Raw genomic sequence first — 14,327 nt, forward strand, 5'->3', positions numbered from 1 at the left:
AATAAAGTGTGTGTACGCCATAGTTTGTAATTAATTTACGTTTACTTTTTTTCGTATACCTGCAGTTCAATAATTGTCGCCCTGTAGGATTGACAGTGGATATCGAACAAGTTGAGAGAAGAGCAGCTCACTTTGTATTATCACAAAGTATGGGAGATAGTGTGACGGCTATGATAAGCTATTAGGGGCGAAAACCATTAAAACAACGTCGATTTTCGTTGCGGCGAGATTTTTTACGAAATTTCAGTCAGCGACCTTCTTCTCCGAATGCCGAGAGTTTGAAAGTTGGTTCTGTGAACCTTGCGCCAAACATTTAAGCGTGAATTGCTGAGTGATCGTGTACATATAGATATAGACAAATCTTCACAATGGTGGCGCTAAGTGAGGTACTGATAATGGGGAGTGCACACTCAGATATTTTACTGTGTAAATTATGACGTTGACAAAGCTTTGAGTGTTTGTTGCTATTACTGTTCATAAATAAACTGCATGACACATGTGTTTTTCTAGCACTACATTTGTTTCTTCTTAATGTTATAAGAAAGTAAATAAGTATCTTTGCAACATAGCTTTCACACTCAACAGTCTCGAAAATTTTTTCTAGCTGTCGTAGTTGGTATTGTAACAGATTAAGAAAACACCCTCTTTTACTCTAGGGAATTCGGAGAGCGTCCTTACAAAACAGTTTCCCTGTTATTATTTGGTGTGGTATAAGGTTGAAGGTAGAAGTGTGATTCAGACTTTGTTAAAATGCTAAGGTTACATTACTGTTAACATAAATGTACATATTATATTAATAATGACTCAAAATTTCTGTGAGCTCAGCCGCACCCCCTCCCCTTCGAAACCAAAATCCTGGATTCGACTCTGTCTGGGGCATGTTCCTGATTGCAGTCGCCCTCCGCAAACCCTCGCGAAAAAAAAAAAAAAAAAAAAGAAAGTGTGTTGCGAAAAGACTCGTAATGGAGTTCAGCGATCACATTGCGGTATGTTCAACAGTGGGTACCACATTGGGCTCTTGTTTCGGAGGAGTGGGGCCCATTCATTGATTTAGGTTCCTCAGGGATTCCTGAAGCACTTGAAGTGAGCGTTAGCCGACAATTGTGCTCTTGCTTTCTACTCGAAAGTAGCTGGTTCGAATCCTGTTGGTGGAAGCCTTCGCCTTTGACCAGTGAGAAGAGGAAACATGGTGTCATACAATTCCTGATCACCAGAATTTGTACCAGTGTATTGCGTTAAGTGCAGACCCCTTCAGAGGGTCTACTGAAATCACACTGTTGATGGTGATCTGTCCTGCGGATGTTGACAGTTCGGCAGCTCCCTTAGTGCTATTCGAGACAAGTAGGCTATATTACTGCATCAAGTTTAATGAGAATTCATATTCCTTGTTATTCCTGTAGGTAGATATGTAATTGGATTCGAACCTAAATTTTGTAACACTCTGCTTGCTTAATGTTGTAGACAGTTTGGATCTTCGTTTAATATTTTGTCGTTGTTGCCTTCGCTAATGGGACATTGATATTCTTGTAGCTGCTGACTCACAATTGTGAAACGAAGAGGTCTTTCTGGTGAGGCGTTAATAATGTCAGCTGCTCTGTTATGATACTTTTACATGAAAACTCTCTCTGTACCTCTCTCAGCAATTTGACAACTACATCACTTTAATCTTGAACAGATTTACCCTCTTTCTTCCTAGGAGGACAGTTGCTTGTACCATAGATTCGTGCAGATAAGGTTTTATATGATGGTGGTACTGTATGTGACGAATGTACTGCTACATTTAAATACACAGTCCTTACTACTAGTAATTTCCTTTCCTGTTCCACCCACAAAGGGAGCAAGGGGAAAGCAACAGGCTATATGTCTCTATATGTGCTCGAATTTCTCTTATCTTGTCTCTGTGGTCCTTATGCAAAATATATGTTGGTGGCAGAAGAATCGTTCTGCAGTCAGGTGCAAATGCCAGTTCTCTATATTTTCTCAATAGGGTTTTATGGAAAAAATATAATCTTCCATCCAGGGACTGCCATTTGAGTTCATGAAGCATTTCCGTAATATTTGTGTGTTGATAGAATCAAATGGTAACAAATCTAGCAGCATGCCTTTGAAATGCTTTGATGCCTTCCTTTAAGCCAACCTGGTGAGGATAACAAACACTCTAGCAGCACTCAAGAATAGTTTGCACTATTGTTCTCCTTTATAGATGAGCTACACTTTCCTAAAATTCCCACAAACAACCATAGTCAACCATTTGCCTTCCCTACTATCTTCCTTATTTGTCTTTTCATTTCATATCACTTTGCAACATTTTGCCTATATATTTCATTGGCGTGATTGTCTCAAGCAACATACCACCAATACTGTATTCAAAGATTACGGTCTTGTTTTTCTTACTGATCTGCATTAACTTACATTTTTCTGCATTTGGAGCAATATAGAAATTCTGTCTAAATCATCCTCTATCCTCACTACTTATAATGGTAAAGATGATCTGCTTTGTGGATATCTTTATTACTGTATGGTATTTATCACAATGTTGTAATATTTTGGTGAGTAGTATAGTTTTATCAAAGATTGCTGTGTAGCAACCATTAGAGATTCCTTACATACCTCTATTTGAAATGGGTAGGGGGGAGGGAGATCTAGTAATATTGTCAGTTCTAATATGCAGCATTTGTATAGAAAGTACACTTATTTCCTCTTCAGTATCAAACATTTCCAGATCAGGTGCATATTTTTGTGAAAACCAACTACACAGCATCAGCTAGTTTGCCACTTCTCAGTTCCTCTCTTAATCAGGAATTCACTTTTTCTGATTCACATAATCTGTCTGGCATCACAATCACATTTTACATCTCTAGTTCATCTATTCTTTCAGTGTGTTTCATCTCGAGCATAGACCAGTTGTGATCCTCGATCGATTGTGAGGCAGCATGCATAAGTTATCTCTTGTTGGTCTAACTGATGAGTATTATTAGTTCCTTGTAATGATGCTCAATATTTAGAATGTATCCACTGTTTTCTAAATCCAGTTTGAGCTCTATAACAATTTCAGCACTTCCAAGAATCTCTTGTGCAGTTATGTCCCATGAAAATTGGTTCATCACCATCATCCTCACTGCTGAAAAATACATAAAGGAGTATAGATAGTACTGCTAACATTTTCCGTTCCAGTTGGCCTTTTTCCTCAAGCCATTCCTGTGCATAGATTTTATACATGTTTTTAATCCTTTGACAGAAAGTTACATTTGTGGCAGCAAGAGGCTGTATGGTGAATGATTTAACCTAGGATGAGAAGCTATACACATCTCCAAGTCCTTACATTATAAACATGAGGCTACATGTTATTGAAGATATCTATGAACAGTTCCCATGTACCCTAAGCCCCATGGCTCATCTTAGCCCACACCTGTACCTTTTATTGTTTCTCAACCTTTCATTAACTATTGTCAGCTTACTAATGCTACTCATCTACCAATAAAATTTCCTATTACTCCAGAAAGTGGAAAGATTTGAGTGACAGTATTCCCACATGCTCTGCTATATGTCACTGGATAGATAACTAATCTTTGCTAGGAAGTTCAAGAACTATTTTTACCAATGTTGAACTTGGATGTTTTCTAAATCCAGTTTGGGCTCTATAACAATTTAAGCACTTCCAAGAATCTCTTGTGCAGTTATGTCCCATGAAAATTAGTTCATCACCATCATCCTCATTGCTGAAAAATACATAAAGGCGTATAGATAGTACTGCTAACATTTTCCGTTCCAGTTGGCCTTTTTCCTCAAGCCATTCCTGTGCATAGATTTTATACATGTTTTTAATCCTTTGACAGAAAGTTACATTTGTGGCAGCAAGAGGCTGTATGGTGAATGATTTAACCTAGGATGAGAAGCTATACACATCTCCAAGTTCTTACATTATAAACATGAGGCTACATGTTATTGAAGATATCTATGAACAGTTCCCATGTACCCTAAGCCTCATGGCTCATCTTAGCCCACACCTGTACCTTTTATTGTTTCTCAACCTTTCATTAACTATTGTCAGCTCATTAATGCTACTCATCTACCAATAAATTTCCTATTACTCCAGAAAGTGGAAAGATTTGAGTGACAGCATTCCCACATGCTCTGCTATATGTCACTGGATAGATAACTAATCTTTGCTAGGAAGTTCAAGAACTATTGTTTACCAAAGTTAAACTTTCACAGAACAGTTGAGTTTTCAGTTACGCACTTTTAATTTCCTCTGCAAATGCAAGTTATTAGACATGCAGTTTCCACAATTATCACTGAAGAAAAATTATACAGCTTCCAAGAAATTACTATTTTACCTACTCAACACAACACAGAAAAATGACATAGCACAGTGGGTCGAGTTAATTACAATAGCAGTTGCATTGTACATCGTATAGACAGCCCAGTCACTTTTACTGTCTTGCAGTGGTCACACTTGCGAATTAAATTTAGACTGTCACAAGATTTAAGATTTCTTGTAAGTAGTAGCTTTCATGATGTTTCAGAGATCTGGAATACATAAAAATAATTCAGCTATTATGCAGATCTAAAGCATGATATTGTTTTGGCAAGTGAATTTGTCCAGAAAAATGAGCAAATTTTATTTAGATACCTAAGAGATAACACTACTCCCCTCAGTTCTGCTCCCTCCAATGACATCAGCAGACCCAGTCAAATGAAGCTCAACTTTAAGTCCATATTAATTTCCCTGTTGCCTGACAGATATACACAGAATGAAACTATATGGTTCCAGAGACCTTTTCTAGTCTCAAAAATCTATGATGTCTGCACATACATACACACAGAACTTTGAATGTTTTCATCAATAATTCTAACTTCTCAGTAAACCAGAATGTGCCTAGTCTACAATTAAGTATCTAAATTTACCATTCAGACTGCTTTTACCACTTAATTTGCTTTGATCTTGATGTGCTTCTAATCTCAGACAAAGATTTGTATTAGTATTTTGGCTACTTCATAAAAAAAGTTGCCTCAACTCTGCATGAACAAGACTAATTATACTGATGTTAACATTTTAGTTTTTAATTAATGATGAGCAACTGACCAGGAACCAGCCTTATGTTCTGTGGTCGTTTAGTGTGGAAGATGAACCTGAAATCAACTGACAAAATTCCAGAGGTTTTTCAGAGATATTTTCTGTTTTGGTATGAGAAACACATGGTCCCCAGTGACTCATTACAGAGTAATTGCACTTAATTTGATTTTTACCTCTCCCCTCCTTTATCTTTGTACCTCTATTGCACTGAAAATATATGCATAGCAGTACGTATGTCAATGGTATATCATGTATCTTGTCTGGAAACTAAATTGTTCCATTTGTTCACAGTACTTGTTGTTAACACAGTAAGGACCACTTTGACCTTCACCTTCAAGCTTGCATTCAGTACAGTTGGGTTCTGTCTCAGATTTGTTTTTCTGGAGGAGTTAACTGTACTTTAACGGTTGTACTTGGTACTTTGGATCCAACTACTGTTCAGTAGTTGCCAATATGCACCTCATGATTCAGTTTGCTGAATGCAATGGAAGAGTGGCACAATGACAGAATCTACAGCTATACTCAGAAAACCACTGTGATATGCCTGGTCGAGGGTACGTACCAGTTATTAGGGCTTTTTCTTGTTCCATTCACGTATGGAGCATGGGAAGAATGATTGCTTAAACTTCTCTGTGTGCACTGTAATCAGTCTGATCATGTCTTCTCAGTCACTATGAGAGTGATACATAGGGGTCATAGTATATTTGTTGGTTCTTGAAACTTTGTAAGTGGGCTTTCATGGGATAATTTGCATTTGTCTTCAAGAATCTGCCAGTTAAGTTCTTCAGCACCTTCATGACATTTTCCCATGGCTCAAACAAACCTGTGACCTTTTAGGCTGCTCTTATTTGTATAATTTCAACATCATCTGTTTTCCCCATTTCATATGGGTCCCATACACTTCAGCAGGATGGGTGATATGAGTGTTTTATATAAAATTTCCTTTGCAGATTGATTGCATTTCCTTAGTCTTCTGCCAATGAACTGCAGTTTTCCAAGTGCTTTACCTACAACTGAGCTGTGTGATCATTCCATTTCACGCCTGTACAAATTGTTACACCCAGATATCTGTACAAGTTGACTGACTCAAGCTGTGACTCATTGAAATTGTTGTCATCGGATACAACCTATTTTTGTGAAGTGCATAATTTCTCATTTCTTAACATCTAAAGTGAGCTACAAATCTTTGCAACACCTTGAAATCATCTCAAGCTCTCACTGAATATTTGTGCATGTTTTTTCAAACAGTGCTTCATTATTGATATTTGCATCACCTGCAAAAACCAGAGGTTACTTTTAATATTGTCTCCAAGGTCACTAATATACAACATGAACAGCAAGGTTCCCAACAGACTTCCCTGGTGCACATCTGAAATTACTTCTACATCTGTTGATGACTTTCCATGGAATATAACATACCCTGATGTCCTCAATTTAGTTTGAAACCCCATATGAACATATTTTTGATAATAAGCACATGTGTGATCCTAAGCCAAATGACTTTCAGAAGTCAAGAAACAATGCACCTACCCCATTGCCTTGATCCATGGCTTTCAGGGTGTCATGTGAAAAAATTGTGATTTGGGTTTCATACAAGCAGCATTTTATGAACCATGCTGGTTGGCATGGAGGAGGTCAGTCTGCTCAAGATATCAAATTACATTTGAGCTTAGAATATGTTCTAAGATTCTACAACAAATAGATGTCAGAGATGTTGGACAATTGTTTAGTGGATCACTTCTGCTACCCTTCTTGTAGAGGTGTGTGATCCATGCCTCTTTTTTTCACCACTGGGCACAGGGTTTCTGTTCAAGGAATCTTCAGCATATTATGGTTAAAAGAGGGGTTAGCTCAGATGCAGATTTGATATAGAATATGATAGGGATTCTATGAGGCCCTGGAGCTTTGTTCAGTTTTAATGATCACAGCTGTTTTTCAACACCACTGACACAAATATCTATTTCACTCATCTTTGCAGTGGTTTAAAAATTAAACCCCTAGGTTTTCTTTTGTAAAGGAATTTTTGAAAGCAGAGTTATGCATTTATGTGATTGCTTTTCTACCCTGAGGATCAGTTCCTGTCTCATCCACAAGTATCTGAACACTAACTTTTTTGCCACTAACAGCCTTTACATATAACCTAAATTTGTTCAGGCTCTGTGAAAGATCTTTTGATAATATTCTGCAACAGTATCATTGAAGGCTTCACACATTGCCCTCTTGACAGCTAAATGCATTTCATTCAGTATCTCTCTATCTACAGCTCTATGACTTGTTTCACACATGCAACACAGTAGTCTCTCTTTCCCCCCCATGAACCATGGACCTTGCCATTGGTGGGGAGGCTTGCGTGCCTCAGTGATACAGATAGCCGTACTGTAGGTACAACCACAATGGAGGGGTATCTGTTGAGAGGCCAGACAAACGTGTGGTTCCTGAAGAGGGGCAGCAGCCTTTTCAGTAGTTGCAAGGGCAACAGTCTGGATGATTGACTGATCTGGCCTTGTAACAATAACCAAAACGGCCTTGCTGTGCTGGTACTGTGAACGGCTGAAAGCAAGGGGAAACTACGGCCGTAATTTTTCCTGAGGGCATGCAGCTTTACTGTATGATTAAATGATGATGGCGTCCTCTTGGGTAAAATATTCCGGAGGTAAAATAGTCCCCCATTCGGATCTCCGGGCGGGGACTACTCAAGAGGATGTCCTTATCAGGAGAAAGAAAACTGGCGTTCTACGGATCGGAGCGTGGAATGTCTGATCCCTTAATCGGGCAGGTAGGTTAGAAAATTTAAAAAGGGAAATGGATAGGTTAAAGTTAGATATAGTGGGAATTAGTGAAGTTCGGTGGCAGGAGGAACAAGACTTCTGGTCAGGTGACTACAGGGTTATAAACACAAAGTCAAATAGGGGTAATGCAGGAGTAGGTTTAATAATGAATAGGAAAATAGGAATGCGGGTAAGCTACTACAAACAGCATAGTGAATGCATTATTGTGGCCAAGATAGATACGAAGCCCACACCTACTACAGTAGTACAAGTTTATATGCCAACTAGCTCTGCAGATGACGAAGAAATAGAAGACATGTATGATGAAATAAAAGAAATTATTCAGATAGTGAAGGGAGACGAAAATTTAATAGTCATGGGTGACTGGAATTCGAGTGTAGGAAAAGGGAGAGAAGGAAACGTAGTAGGTGAATATGGATTGGGGCTAAGAAATGAAAGAGGAAGCCGCTTGGTAGAATTTTGCACAGAGCACAACTTAATCATAGCTAACACTTGGTTCAAGAATCATAAAAGAAGGCTGGATACATGGAAGAACCCTGGAGATACTAAAAGGTATCAGATAGATTATATAATGGTAAGACAGAGATTTAGGAACCAGGTTTTAAATTGTAAGACATTTCCAGGGGCAGATGTGGACTCTGACCACAATCTATTGGTTATGACCTGTAGATTAAAACTGAAAAAACTGCAAAAAGGTGGGAATTTAAGGAGATGAGACCTGGATAAACTGAAAGAACCAGAGGTTGTACAGAGTTTCAGAGAGAGCATAAGGGAACAATTGACAGGAATGGGGGAAAGAAATACAGTAGAAGAAGAATGGGTAGCTTTGAGGGATGAAGTAGTGAAGGCAGCAGAGGATCAAGTAGGTAAAAAGATGAGGGCTAGTAGAAATCCTTGGGTAACAAAGGAAATATTGAATTTAATTGATGAAAGGAGAAAATATAAAAATGCAGTAAATGAAGCAGGCAAAAAGGAATACAAACGTCTCAAAAATGAGATCGACAGGAAGTGCAAAATGGCTAAGCAGGGATGGCTAGAGGACAAATGTAAGGATGTAGAGGCTTATCTCACTAGGGGTAAGATAGATACTGCCTACAGGAAAATTAAAGAGACCTTTGGAGATAAGAGAACCACTTGTATGAACATCAAGAGCTCAGATGGAAACCCAGTTCTAAGCAAAGAAGGGAAAGCAGAAAGGTGGAAGGAGTATATAGAGGGTCTATACAAGGGCGATGTACTTGAGGACAATATTATGGAAATGGAAGAGGATGTAGATGAAGATGAAATGGGAGATACGATACTGCGTGAAGAGTTTGACAGAGCACTGAAAGACCTGAGTCAAAACAAGGCCCCCGGAGTAGACAACATTCCATTGGAACTACTGATGGCATTGGGAGAGCCAGTCCTGACAAAACTCTACCACATGGTGAGCAAGATGTATGAAACAGGCGAAATAGCCTCAGACTTCAAGAAGAATATAAAAATTCCAATCCCAAAGAAAGCAGGTGTTGACAGATGTGGAAATTACCGAACAATCAGTTTAATAAGCCACAGCTGCAAAATACTAACACGAATTCTTTACAGACGAATGGAAAAACTAGTAGAAGCCGACCTCGGGGAAGATCAGTTTGGATTCCGTAGAAATACTGGAACACGTGAGGCAATACTGACCTTACGACTTATCTTAGAAGAAAGATTAAGGAAAGGCAAACCTACATTTCTAGCATTTGTAGACTTAGAGAAAGCTTTTGACAATGTTGACTGGAATACTCTCTTTCAAATTCTAAAGGTGGCAGGGGTAAAATACAGGAAGCGAAAGGCTATTTACAATTTGTACAGAAACCAGATGGCAGTTATAAGAGTCGAGGGACATGAAAGGGAAGCAGTGGTTAGGAAGGGAGTAAGACAGGGTTGTAGCCTCTCCCCGATGTTATTCAATCTGTATATTGAGCAAGCACTAAAGGAAACAAAAGAAACATTTGGAGTAGGTATTAAAATCCATGGAGAAGAAATAAAAACTTTGAGGTTCGCCGATGACATTGTAATTCTGTCAGAGACAGCAAAGGACTTGGAAGAGCAGTTGAACGGAATGGATGGTGTCTTGAAGGGAGGATATAAGATGAACATCAACAAAAGCAAAACGAGGATAATGGAATGTAGTCGAATTAAGTCGGGTGATGTTGAGGGTATTAGATTAGGAAATGAGACACTTAAAGTAGTAAAGGAGTTTTGCTATTTGGGGAGCAAAATAACTGATGATGGTCGAAGTAGAGAGGATATAAAATGTAGACTGGCAATGGCAAGGAAAGTGTTTCTGAAAAAGAGAAATTTGTTAACATCGAGTATAGATTTAAGTATCAGGAAGTCATTTCTGAAAGTATTTGTACGGAGTGTAGCCATGTATGGAAGTGAAACATGGACGATAAATAGTTTGGACAAGAAGAGAATAGAAGGTTTCAAAATGTGGTGCCACAGAAGAATGCTGAAGATTAGTTGGGTAGATCACATAACTAATGAGGAAGTATTGAATAGGATTGGGGAGAAGAGAAGTTTGTGGCACAACTTGACGAGAAGAAGGGATCGGTTGGTAGGACATGTTCTGAGGCATCAAGGGATCACCAATTTAGTATTGGAGGGCAGCGTGGAGGGTAAAAATCGTAGGGGGAGACCAAGAGATGAATACACTAAGCAGGTTCAGAAGGATGTAGGTTGCAGTAGGTACTGGGAGATGAAGAAGCTTGCACAGGGTAGAGTAGCATGGAGAGCTGCATCAAACCAGTCTCAGGACTGAAGACCACAACACCAACAGTCTCTCTTTCTTTAGACATTTCATTACAGTGACTGTATACTGTAGAAAGTCCGTCCCTTCATGAAATGACCAGTGCGTGGTCACTTATTCTTTTAAACTTGACCCATAGTACTCTACATGTTCCTGAAATGAGCTAAATATTTCAAGCTTCTCATTGAGTCTTGACACTACTGCTTCTTTATATAGTTTAATGAAGAAATAAATCTTTCTTTATAGTTTAGATGCACTTTGTACTTTGGTAATCATTGTTGCTACAGTTGCCTCATGGTCACTGATACCAGTTTCATTATGGACATCCTCAAAGAGATAAGGTGTATTTGTTGCCATTAAATCCAATATAATTCCATCATGAGAGAGGTTCTGAGCTATCTGTTTTAGGTAGTTTCCATAAAAAGCATTTAGTTGTGTTTTGCACGGTGTCTTGCCACATCAACTGCTTGCAAAACTGTAATTTTTCCATTTGATTCTTGGATGATAAAAGTTTCCTCTGATGATTACAGCATTGTTGGAGAACTTACATACTAGTGAGCTGAGGCTTTCTCTAAAGTTTTCAATTACATCAGGAGGCAAGACTGGTGGTTGACAGAAGGATCCAATGCCCCACCGATCTCTTAGGCAGCTTCAGTTCCTACCTCAGTGGATTAGAGTTTCTTGTCACTGGGACAAACAGGCAACCTCCATTTCCCATTAGCCTATTTTTTCGATATATGCTTAAACTTTCCCCAAAAGTCTCACTGCTGTCAATTTTGGGTTTTGATCAGCCTTCTGTTCCTAATATTATGTGAGCTTTACTGTTTTTTATGAGCACTTCAAACTCTTGCACTTTGTTGCAATTGCTTCAGCAGTTAGCCATAAAGATTTTAGCACTCTCGCCTATGGGGGGCACTTCTTTGAATGTTACACTGATACTTCTGGGTCTCCTACAGCTATCAGTATCTGGACAGGATGGAAAGTTACGTGATCTTAAAAGTAGCTTGTGTATCCTACACACAGTCAGCTATGTGGGTAGCAGCCTCTAATGCGTAGTACACATCTGACCCATTTAGGGGGTTCTTACAGTTCTCAACCCAAATCACAAGTCTAAAGTCGCAGCCTAGCTTGTCACTGAGCCTTTGCAGAATCTGGTTCAAGTCTTCCACTTCACTCAGAATCAGGGGTCCATGTTTAGCCTTCCCTGCCAGTCGCTGGAATGATCTAAATGAGCTTGGGACCCAGATGATAGGCACCGTTTGTCCCAATGTGCACCACAGCCTGCAGTTTAATGCACCCTGCTCCCTCAATGGCTGCTGGAATAGCCTCTTCAACATATTGCATGAGGCCTCTAGGCATACACACTGAGTTCACATGGTGTTCCTTCCCATTCCTTGCTGCCATTTCCCTAAGGGGTACAATTATTTGCCACATGGTTGAACTTCTAATGACTAACAGAGTCCTGTCCTTTTTCATTTGCCTCCCCTGCAGAAGAAACAACACTTTCCAACTGGTGAAGTGAGACTCACTGGCTCAGTTTCAATTTCAGTGGAAGATGGCACCTCAGGCTTGTTTGTTAGGGGGATAGGTGTAATACCCTGAGTTCTCACTGGTCCCTGTCTTTCCTGTACAGTTAAGTGGATGAGTAGTGACAGATCCTGTACATCCTGTAAAAGAGACAGTATGCCCAGGAGAGGATAGTACCTATGGTATCTGGTACATCACTCTTGGTGAGTCTTCCAACACACCCATCTGCGGTAACCTCTAATCACTTGGCAGTAGTCAGTGTGATTTACAGCTCTTACAGAAAGCAACTAACACATCTTATGCTTCAGAAAAGCATACACAATGGGGCTTCATTGTGGGTGGTGCAGTATTCTACAAAACAGTAAACAAATAACTTAAAATTAAGTTTGCTGATTCTCTTTTAATTTATTGGTCTGATATGCTGCAAGTATCGTCAGTAGCTTTTTAGAGCTAAAGTGATTAACAGCCAAATTGAGATATCTATTATAACAACAGAAAAACTTGGTATAAAATTTACTTTTTCTCTGAAGCATTTGTGATGTTATGTTGACTATCACTAACAAATTCAGCAGTAGTGTTAATTTATGATAAATGTGGGCAATATTCACTCCTCTTAGAATTTGTCAAAATATGTTAGTTACTTACAGTTCCTGTAAGCCACAAAAGCTGATTTAGTATGAAAGTTATGCATAATGCTCATAACTTACTAAAATTATGAAAAATATATATTTGTAAGAGTCCAAAACTAAAAAAAAATGACCTTTTTCACACAAATATATGACGAAATTAGGTACCATCTGTTCTCCAATGAAGATGCTGTTGCCAAAGTTTCCAAAAAGTGCAAATTAAGTTCACATTTTATGATATGCCTCTTGCACAAGTTTTATAAACCTCTCACAAATGTTTGAAAATGCACAATATATCATAATACACACAAGTATTGACACAATACTGAGTACACTGTGCTGTTCCCATAGTTACAGCGACCGCAGCGCAGTTCTTTGGCATCTGCAGATTGTTGCACTGCTATAGGATTTGTGTAGTATATTTTGGTCCTTGCATATTACAGGCTTTTTGATTTTTGTTAAACTATATTCAGGGAAATAAAGGTCACTGGGATAAAAAATAAGAAAATCATAATTACATTATTACCCTGTAACAGATGACCTGAGACTGTGCGTCACTTACACCATCATACTCAGACAGTATCTCTCAACAACCTCCAAGAGTTCAAGTTCACTCTGTATTTTGCTTTGAGTTCATTTCAGCCTTCCCTAGTGATATAATGAAAACAATAGGACATAATTCAGTCACACAAACTACTATTTTGCCAGAGGTATCACATGACAGAAATGAATTATTACAATTGATTTCACACTATTAGATCTGATCTGCTGTGTCCTTAAAATGTACTTATTTTCCCATTATCAAATGACTGTTTCATTCTAGGACATGGTTAAGATTTGAAGAATGCATAAATGACTATACAAAGGACTGCTTTACAGAAAACCAGCAAGAGGAATTTAAAAAAGCTGTCGAAAGCCCAGTGGACCTTGTCCATCGAATGTGCACTGAGCATCAGTACCAGCTAGGTAAGAGCTATATGATATTTTATATCATAGAAAAGTAAACTTATAAAAAGTACAAGAGTCTTGACTGTATATTTTTCCAACAAATGTTTTTAAGAAACAGAGATTTTTCTATATACCTAATTTTACTGCTGCCTGAGTTACAAAAAAATGTTTTTATTCTGGTCTGATATGACGGGTGGAGCCAAGGGAATGAACATGGAAGATAGCAAAAGGAGGGAGAGGAGAGGGGTAGGAAAGGGAAAGGAATAGAAATATGACACCAATGAGAAATCAACCAAACAAGGCTAGTTGTTCCTTATTTTAGACAGTGAAATAAGAGGCTAGGTTTAGAGGGTGGGGCAAGTTAAAGTAGCTGTCATAAGCTATTAAGAAGTCTCAGTAATCTATGTTCTACTTAGGAATATGTTGTCCCAGTGAGTGGGTATTTATTTATTTATTCATCCATTTGATGTATTACAATTGATACTTGTTGTATTGGCACACATTTCCCCACAGACTGTCAGTGGTCATTTATCTGTGTGGACAGCTATTTGTTTATTTGAGGCTCCCATTTATCTGTGTGG

The 14,327-nt window shown here is 38.6% G+C and overlaps 1 protein-coding gene across 1 annotated transcript in view; it reads left to right on the plus strand.

Annotated features, from left to right (window-relative positions):
- The window catches only part of LOC126184192 (uncharacterized), a 514,613-nt gene that overhangs the window by 349,677 nt on the left and 150,609 nt on the right, over window positions 1-14,327 (plus strand). The window contains exon 4 of the mRNA XM_049926560.1: window positions 13,622-13,764. Within this exon, the coding sequence (XP_049782517.1) occupies window positions 13,622-13,764 (143 nt within the window). The remainder of the gene's footprint in view (window positions 1-13,621; window positions 13,765-14,327) is intronic.

This window comes from Schistocerca cancellata, chromosome 4 (assembly GCF_023864275.1).
Source record: "Schistocerca cancellata isolate TAMUIC-IGC-003103 chromosome 4, iqSchCanc2.1, whole genome shotgun sequence".
Taxonomy (NCBI): domain Eukaryota; kingdom Metazoa; phylum Arthropoda; class Insecta; order Orthoptera; family Acrididae; genus Schistocerca; species Schistocerca cancellata.